The sequence below is a fragment of the Punctularia strigosozonata genome (genome assembly GCF_000264995.1).
Source record: "Punctularia strigosozonata HHB-11173 SS5 unplaced genomic scaffold PUNSTscaffold_23, whole genome shotgun sequence".
NCBI classification, from domain to species: Eukaryota; Fungi; Basidiomycota; class Agaricomycetes; order Corticiales; family Punctulariaceae; genus Punctularia; species Punctularia strigosozonata.
The window spans coordinates 199166-208381 of NW_006767455.1; the positions used below are offsets into that span (position 1 = coordinate 199166).

Consider the following 9216-nt stretch of genomic DNA (forward strand, 5'->3'; position numbering starts at 1 on the left):
AACTGGCAAATCGGTGTGCTCCCGCCACCGTCGCGTCAACCTCGTCTACGATGGCGTGCTACGCCCATGCCATTGCGCCTCCGCCAAAAAGTTGCGACAAGAATGAGTGGGCGTGTGCGATCGCGATATAGGGCGGGGTAACCGTGCCTGCGTCTTGCTCGCTTTAGTCTGTTGTGCTCCCACCGACCATCGCCCCACCGTTGCGTGCTAACCCCAGCGCCGACGAGCACGAAATCCGCCCTGACTCTGGCGAACCGTGCCCAACTGCACCCGCTAGTCCGTCCCCCCTCCTTCCGGACGGTATAAAGACCAGGACTTGGTATCCGGGCTATCTCCGAGCTCGAGAACCTCGACTCCCACTCCGCGCCTTTGCAATTAAGTGCAATGCCTTCCTCTGCGAAGGACACCGCGAAGAAGCTGGGCAAACGGGTCGTCCACGCACCGGACGACCCGCCTCCCGTCGTCTCCGTCCGCGACTGGATCCGGGGCCTTTCTGACGATCCGAAGCGCGACGTAAGCCATCCTTTCCATGCCGTCGACTTTCCAACCGACCCAGTAGACTTTGCCAGGTCATCAATTACTTCCGCAGTCTCTTCCCTATCTTCGGATGGATAACGCGCTACAGTGAGTTACTCGACACTCCCGCATACTCCATGGCCGACTCACGTACTGGCAGACTTGGGATGGGCCACCGGTGATCTCATTGCCGGCTTCACGGTCGGCATGGTGGTCGTGCCCCAGTCCATGTCGTACGCGCAGGCAAGTGCACTTCCTAATCGGGTAGGGACGAGAGGCTGACCTTCCGCAACAGATCGCAACGCTTCCCTCTCAATATGGTCTTTACAGCGCCTTCGTCGGCGTCTTCGTCTACTGCGTAAGTCTATATTGCTTCGAGAACGTTCAACACGTCTGATGTCGTTCTTAGTTGTTCGCCACCTCCAAGGATGTCTCTATCGGTCCGGTAGCCGTCATGAGTTTGACGGTTTCGCACATCATCAGTACGTGTTGCCGTATTTTCCAACAAGCGAGGCTGTTACTCATTCTGATTCTCCTCTAGAAAACGTCCAGGATGCCCACGGAGACAGATGGGATGGCCCTCAGATTGCCACCACTGTTGCCTTCATCTGTGGCTTCATCGTTCTCGGCATCGGTCTGCTACGCCTTGGTTGGATCGTCGAGTTCATTCCCGCACCTGCCGTCTCCGGTTTCATGACCGGTTCCGCGATTAACATCGTTTCTGGCCAAGTCCCCGGTCTCATGGGCATCACCGGTTTCGACACTCGCGCCGCAACCTACAAGGTCATCATCAACTCCCTCAAGGGGCTCCCGCGAACGAAGATGGACGCCGCGTTTGGGCTCACTGGGCTCGTCTCGTTGTACCTTATTCGCATCACCTGCGATCTCCTGACGAAGCGCTACCCTCGCCGCGCCCGCGTCTTCTTCTTCATTTCGGTCTTCCGTAACGCTTTCGTCGTGCTCGTCCTCACGATTGCGTCCTGGCTCTACTGCCGCCATCGCAAGAGCGCGTCCGGCAAGTACCCAATCAAGATCCTGAAGACTGTCCCCTCCGGCTTCCGCCACGTCGGCCAGCCGAACATCGACCCAGCTCTCGTCTCCGCCCTCGCGGGCGAGCTCCCCGTCGCGACGATCATCCTCCTCCTCGAGCACATCGCCATCTCCAAGTCGTTCGGTCGCGTCAACAACTACAAGATCAACCCCAACCAGGAGCTCATCGCCATTGGCGTCACGAACACCGTCGGCACCTGCTTCGGCGCCTACCCGGCCACCGGCTCCTTCTCGCGTTCCGCGCTCAAGTCCAAGTCGGGCGTGCGCACGCCGCTCGCGGGCATCGTCACCGCGCTCGTCGTTATCGTCGCGCTCTACGGCCTCACCCCCGCCTTCTTCTGGATCCCGACCGCGGGTCTGTCCGCCGTCATCATCCACGCCGTCGCCGACCTTGTTGCTTCCCCGCCGCAGGTGTACAACTACTGGCGCGTCTCCCCGCTCGAGTTCGTCATCTGGCTCGCCGCCGTCCTCGTCACCGTCTTTTCCACGATCGAGAACGGCATCTACACCTCCATCTGCGCCTCGCTCGCTCTCCTCCTCGTCCGCATCGCCCGCCCGCGCGGATACTTCCTCGGCAAGGTCCGCGTGCGCCCGGAGCCGAGCGGCGATGCCGAGGCGCGCGACGTCTACGTCCCGCTCCAGACGGAGAACGGCGTGCTGAACCCGCACGTCAAGGTCGACCCGCCCTCGCCGGGCATCATCGTCTACCGGTTCGAGGAGAGCTTCCTCTACCCGAACTCGTCCCTCGTCAACAGCGCGATCGTCGACTACGCGAAGGAGCACACGCGCAGGGGCCGGGATATCGCCGCCGTCAGCCTCAGCGACCGCCCGTGGAACGACCCGGGCCCGCGCCGCGGCACGTCCGAGGAGGACGCGGAGGAGGCAAGGCGCGTGCGGGCGAATAAGCCGCTGTTGCACGCCGTCGTGCTCGACTTTTCGGGCGTGTCCAACATCGACACGACGGGCGTGCAGGCGCTCGTCGACACCCGCACCGAAGTCGAGCGGTGGGCGGACCGTCCTGTCGAGGTAAGCGGCCACGGCGTCCTCCTCCTTTTTCTCGTGGAAGCTGACTTGACTTTCTTTTCTTCTTTCCTTCCTCGTAGTTCCACTTTGCGACCATCCTGTCTCCGTGGATCCGCCGCGCACTGATCGCGGGCGGCTTCGGCGCCGGTGCGGGTTCCGCCGTCGGACACGAGATCGCCGCCGTCGTGCCGTACCGCGAGGGGCACCGCGACGAGACCGCGCGCCGCCGCGAGGAAGACGCACGGATCGATGACCTCGACCTCGAGAGCGGCGCGGGCGCCCACCACCACCGCCGGCAGCCCAAGTTCCACGCGGTCGAGGTGTCGGAAGCGGCCGTCGGCTCGTTCGAGAGCATCGTGCCGGCGGACACGCCGTTCTTCCACCTCGATCTGGCCGGCGCGGTGCGCGCCGCCGAGGCGGGGTTGAAGGGTTCGGAGGCGACGGATTCGGCCGTGAGCTCGTTGAAGGGATACCCGCGCGACGAGAAGCGGACGTCGGACGAGGCTTGATCGAAGGTGAAAACACCGAAGAGTCAAAGAAAATCTAGACGGTTCGGAATCCGTTCCCTTGGTTTGCGTGCGGTGCTCGATGTTTGTGACGAACCCTCTCACGACTTTTTTTTCTTCTTAACGCATCGCTATATTGGAAGGTTCATGTAGTAGCGCAATTGTACAACAGTAGTCTGTACCAACAGGATTAATTGGAACGGGAAATAAGTTCCCGTACATCACTTTTCTGTTCCAACAAGTATCATAAGCTTCCGCTTGCACTGGAGTTCATGTCCGCCCATGCGCCTACGCAGTCAGATACAGAGCAGAAAAACAACGGAACTGCGCACTGGAATACACGGTATGCGTTCCTGATCCGAAACCAAACATTGTGAAGTCCATCCATCGTATCGTTGTAGGTCATCCCAAAATCATGGGTGTCATCTATTCACAAGGGCGGAACATTACACATGCATGAAATGATGTGTATGGGCGTATGGAGTATAAACGTGCTAATAAAAAAAAGAGAAGCGGAACCCATCGCTCAACCCCCAGGGCCTGTAGCGTCGATAACCTCTTAAATGAGGAGAACAGCGCCGAGGACGGCACCGGCGGCGGCGGTGAGACCGCTCGCGACGAGGCCGACCGCCCCGCTCTTCTTGGTGGAGCCCGAGCTCGAGCTGGCCGAGGCCGAGGCGGTGGCGGTATCGGCGGCGGACGCGGTGGCGACGGCCCCGACACCACCCGAGGCAAAGCCAGTGTCGGATTCCTGAGAGGCGAGGATGAAAGGATCAGCTGAGAGCTGGAGGAGAGGAGAACAGAGACGGGGCACTGACAGTCTTTTCGCTGCTGCCGATCTTGACGGCGGCGGCCTGGAAGGCCTGGAAGGTCTGGTCCCCGGTCGTGGGCGCGTTGATGGAGCCAACCATGCCGAGACCGCAGTGCGTGGGCGCCTTGCAGTGGAAGTAGATCGCTGGTGAACGCGAGAGTGTGAATCCATGAATCGCAAAATGTGGCAAGTGGGGAAGTTATACTCACGGACGCTAGCGTCGGTGATGTTGATGGTGAACTGGGTGCCCTGCTGGAGACCGGAGTCGAAACCGGCCGGGCTGCTACCGTTGGACGCGAGGTGAGTGCACGGCGCGTCGAAGGAGCTCTGGGTCACCGAGTGCGCAATAGCACTCCTAGGTACAAAGTCAGAACCGTCAAAGGAAATCCGTCACAAGCGGTACACGTACGGGAAGAAGAAAGTAACCAAGGTACCGACAGGGGCAGTGACGTTGCTCGGGCTGAACACGAACTTCTGGTTGGCGCCGACTTGGATCTATCGTATCGTATGAGACGAGGACTCAGGAACATCGGACGGTGAGTGAACGCACGTTGACGTGACCGGAGGTGCTAGCAGGTGCAGTAGGGACAGCGGCAGCAGCAGACGAAGACGAGCTGGAGCTGGAACCAGAGCCGGAGCCACCGGACGGAGGGCCGTAGCCGTATTGAGGGTTGGGGCTCGCGATGGCGACAGCCGCGAGGGTGGCGAGGGCAAATCCGGCGTTGAACATTATCCCAACTTGGAACGGTAGTAGTTGGTCGGGAGGAGGAGGGGTATAGGATGCTTGGCAACGCCAAAGGACCGTATAGAAGGAGGACAGGTCTGAACCTGAGAGAGCGTGTCCCAGGAGGCTTTAATACCTGAATTCAAATAAAATCGAGAACTGCGGAAGGGTGGGCAAGCGGTGCGACATTCACGCTCGATGGCAGGTGAAGGGAAAAGCGCAGCCTACTTTTGTCATGTGGAAGGCGAATCGCAATCCATACAGCGGGCCAGAAATGGACCTGGGAGGCGCGGGTGAGTACGCGGAATACACTCGTTACCCGATGAGGATGCTTCTCACCCAGGGTGCTTCTTGTCAAACAAGTTGTCGGAGATCCCAGGCCCCTCATGGAATCCCGATGCGCAAGGCGCTCGCTGGACTTTTACCGCTTCCGTGGTACTCTGGCATCAAAGTATGTAGACCCGACCGTACGGGCCTGCAAGTAAATGTCGACAGGGATTGGCACTCTAGATGAGGATAGCGTGTCAGTGAAGCTGTGCGTTCTCCTGCAACAACTCCCCACCGAGGCGTGTGTCGAGATGCCACAGGCAGGCGTGTGAGAGAAAGAGCGCTTGCAGGTGTACATAACACTCCCGCGCAGCAACCGTCTGCGTTTGATGATAGGATGAGTGGGGTCCCGCCGCTACGCTTCCCATGGCGGGGTAGATGTTCCCTCGGACATATCATCGCGTTATGCGCCAATAGGAATGCGGGCAAATGAGTCCCGACCCGACGACACGATCCCGACTGAAAGAACGGGGCGCTCTGTTAACTGCTTCTGCGCAGCAGTGGCAATCATTCTAGACTCAGTAACATTGGCAGGGCTGGCCAATCGAGCATGCGTGGCGTAAAAGTGTTTCTGATCACGTCACGGACATCATTCCGTACGAGGCCACAATCGCGCTGTCGCCGCAAGTAGAAGCTGCGCGCTTGAGGATGATCCAAGTTGGAGCATTCGAAGGGAACGAGAGAAGCCAAGGATAGCGCCAGATGGGACTGCGGATATCGAGAGAACGAGGCGCGTGCGGTCCGGAATAACGACCCGGAGTCGGCGGCAAGCCGGAGTTGGTGGGTGGACACCCACGCTCGAGGGACCATTCCACGGCGATGTCGGGCAGGAATCATAATTGCAATCTGCCAGGCAGGCGGCGAGTTGCACAGTGCAAGCAAGAACGCGCCTTGTTGATCGGGACTGTGCGTGATGCGAAACACACGCCAAAAAGTCAACAAGGACACGATGATATCCGCAGGTTTCTACCGTAGCTCGGTGGGTCGCGATGCCGAACGCAAACCCGCTGCATGATACCCAGCACATTCCTTCAAGTCGTTGGCTCGTCAAGTTGTCGTTTGCCATGTTGTGCAAAGGAAAGGGGGTGGACACTGTACACAGGCCGCAGGCGTCGGTGAGAGAGCGAGCACCGAGCGAAGCTCGGTGCGCCGTCTTGGGCTCGAGGGAGGAACTTTGAAACTCCGACGCGTGTCGCGCCTCTCTCCCTCAGAACCCACTAGCAGCTAGAGACAGCGAGTAGTAGCTTCAGCGTATTATCGACTCGACACTAGCCATCTGAGACATGCCTCCGTGGGCCCCGCGGGACAACCCCTTCAACAAACCCCACTATCGGCTCAACCGGGCAGCGCTGGTCGAACTGGCGGAAGCCCTCGGCGTCGACCCCGGAGGGAACGTCCACGACCTCAAGGCACGGACGAAGCAAGCCTTGCTCGACCGCAAGGACGAACTCATCGACCACCCGTCGTTCACCGCCCTTTACACAGACAGGGAGAAGAACGAATACCTCCAAGGTCGCGTCCAGGACACAGAAGACGAGGACTCGGAATGGCAAGGCTTAGCCGACACCCAAGAGCAAAGCCTCCCGTCCGTGTCCACGCGCTCTCACTCGCGGACTCCTAGTGAACGTACGAGCTCGCAAAGGCTGCAGACACGCTCGGAGAGCAGGGGGAGAGAATCACTTCGGCCGGCGCGGGCGCGGGCAGAGACACAACCGCTCCCTCCCCCGACATCATCGGGTGAGCAATACACCTCACTGAGTTCTTTAACATGCCTCCTTCCTTGCTTTCCCGGCCTCCTCGCCAGATGTAAATTATCACCTTGCTCGCGTCTTGCTACACGCCTCCATATTCTTGCTACGGCTCGAGCCATACATTCTTGCTAGCCCCTTCCTTGGCACACACCTGCTACCGGTCCTGTGGACTCACAGAAAACCTAGGGCGTCCGAGCACCAACCGCGAATTCGGGTCGGAGTCGCCTAGCCCGGAGCCGGATGAGCTGGAGGACCCGGGCGACCATCCCCGCCCAGGGCGCGGGGCCGCACGACACCCACGTCTTTCGTCCACGGCACCCAGGGCGGCCCCCCGTCAACAGGCCCGTCACGTCGACGAGTTCCCGACTGTACACGCATCCCCGACCCCGTTATCATCGCGAGGCTGTCCGGCACGCGTCGCCGGGGTCGTAGCAGACGTCAACTTCTACGTCATCCCTCAGCAGATTTGCGACATCTTTGAGAGGGGACACAGGAGGCACGTACCGCTGCAACACCTCACGGACGCCGCCTGCATGGCTCAAGGCATCGACACGAACGCGAACCTGGCGAATCTGTGGCAGATAGAATCCGGGGGCCTAGTCCCAGTCCAGCAACCGCTCTCGCCGGAAGGCAAGATGCAGCTTTCGTTCGCCGAGTGGCTCCAAGCGTGGCAACGTTACCTCCAGTTGTTCGAAGAGTACCTCCCTCACGAATACCTGGACTGGCACACCCATCACGAGAACATTCGCTTCCACGCGAACACCATCGCGCGATCTGGGACGACCTCTATATCGCTCACCTCGGGAGGCGAGTACTCCAGCCGCAACCGCAACAGGCCCAGCTCGCGCTGGCCAACCGCAGGCGGGAGCCCGCAGGAGCATCGTCGGCCTCACGGGGATCGCGGAACCCGGTCTCGACAAGACACCGAGTTTCCGACCAGAACGGCAGTTCCTTTCGGAGCTGCTTTCTCTGCGGACGCTTCTCCCACCGCACGAAGGAGTGCTTCGCGAAGACTCTTGCCAACGGGAGTCCCATGTTCATCGCGAGGACGCAAGACGGGGGCTACGCCGACAAGTCCGGTAAGAGGTACTGCTTCCACTTTAACATGCAGAGGGGCTGCTCGGCCACAGGCACCTGCGCACACGGAGAGCACCGCTGCACCCTCTGCAGAGACGCCCACTCTGCAAGCCTCTGTTTCATCGCTAGCACTAGCCGTGACGACCCCGTTCAAACCAAATGAATGGGAGTCGCTGCTTGACTCGCTCGGTTTGTTAGATACCTTCTCGGACGTCCCCTTAGGCATGCGGATCGGATTCGATATGGGCATTCCGTCCCCTGTACACATCACTTACACGCCACCTAATCATAAATCCTCACTGTCGAATGCGGAAGCAATCGACTCGTATATTCACAAAGAACGCGCAGCTCGTCGCTACACAGGCCCCTTCGACTGCGAGAGGCTCGAGACGCTCATCGGCCCATTCCGTACCTCCCCCTTAGGCGCGGTACCAAAGGCCGGGACCGCCGAATTGCGGATGATACAAGATTTCTCGTACCCACGCAACGATCCCGCCATCGCATCGGTGAACACCGCTATCGACTCCGACTCGTTCCCATGCGAGTGGGGCACCTTTTCGGAGATGGCAGTTCTCGTCATGGATGCCCCGCCGGGCACGCAGGTGGCCACACTTGACGTTGATTCCGCCTTTCACTGCATCCCCATCCGCCCGGACCAGCAACCACACTTCGTGGTCCAGTGGCGAGATCAATTCTGGATCGACTCGTGCGCGCCCTTCGGACCGGCAAGTTCTCCAGGGGTATGGGGCAGGGTCGCTGACTGCATGGCAGCAGTATATTTGAAAACCGGTGTCGATGCCCTCAAGAAGTGGGTAGACGACTTCGCATTCGTCCGCTACCCCATCCGCGCGAGCGAAGGCCGACCTCCGGAATTCGCATATAGCTTAGTTGAGGTACACCGGCTGGCAGAGCGGCTGGGCTGGCCGTGGAAGCCGTCGAAGACCAAGGATTTCGCGCCGACCTTCCGCTACCTAGGCTTCGACTGGGACCTCGAGCGCAAATGGGTCTCGGTCCCCGAAGACAAACGGGCTCGATACGTCATCAAGCTCGATCCGTGGGTCGCCGGAAGCACCTTCACACAGCGCGAAGCCGAGCGGGTCATGGGGACCCTCGTCCATTGCAGCCTGGCCATTCCGGACGGGCGCTCTAAACTCGTAGCCATATCAAAGTTCTCGTCCTCATTCCCACTGGCCGCCTCGGCCTTCTCGCGGCGGACGCCGAACAGCCAAGTCCTAGGCGACATCGAATTCTGGAGGACCACCCTGAAGGCGGGCCCCTGCGGGAGTTCGCTGCAGCGCCCACCAGAGATCACCGAGTGTGACTTCTGGGTAGACGCCTCCACGTCGTGGGGCGTCGGCGTCGTCCTGAACGACGAATGGGACGCCTGGAAGCTCGCGCCCGGCTGGCGCTCGGAAGCGCGGAAGATCGGCT

The 9216-nt window shown here is 60.2% G+C and overlaps 2 protein-coding genes across 2 annotated transcripts; one reads left to right on the forward strand and one right to left on the reverse strand.

The window, feature by feature from the left end:
* Positions 1-91: 91 nt before the first annotated feature.
* On the forward strand, positions 92-3312 carry PUNSTDRAFT_128702 (sulfate permease). The gene is made up of 7 exons (XM_007389093.1): positions 92-513; positions 570-624; positions 677-759; positions 812-874; positions 926-998; positions 1058-2592; positions 2670-3312. Exons 1-7 carry the CDS (start codon positions 385-387, stop codon positions 3096-3098), a joined length of 2367 nt encoding a protein of 788 aa, XP_007389155.1. The 5' UTR covers positions 92-384; the 3' UTR covers positions 3099-3312.
* Positions 3313-3663: 351 nt separating this feature from the next.
* On the reverse strand, positions 3664-4540 carry PUNSTDRAFT_35682 (uncharacterized protein; the record flags this gene model as incomplete). The annotated part of the gene is made up of 5 exons (XM_007389094.1): positions 3664-3846; positions 3914-4050; positions 4116-4261; positions 4316-4401; positions 4457-4540. Coding segments are annotated over 5 exons (636 nt in total), but the record flags the coding sequence as incomplete, so codon positions are not given.
* Positions 4541-9216: the final 4676 nt, after the last annotated feature.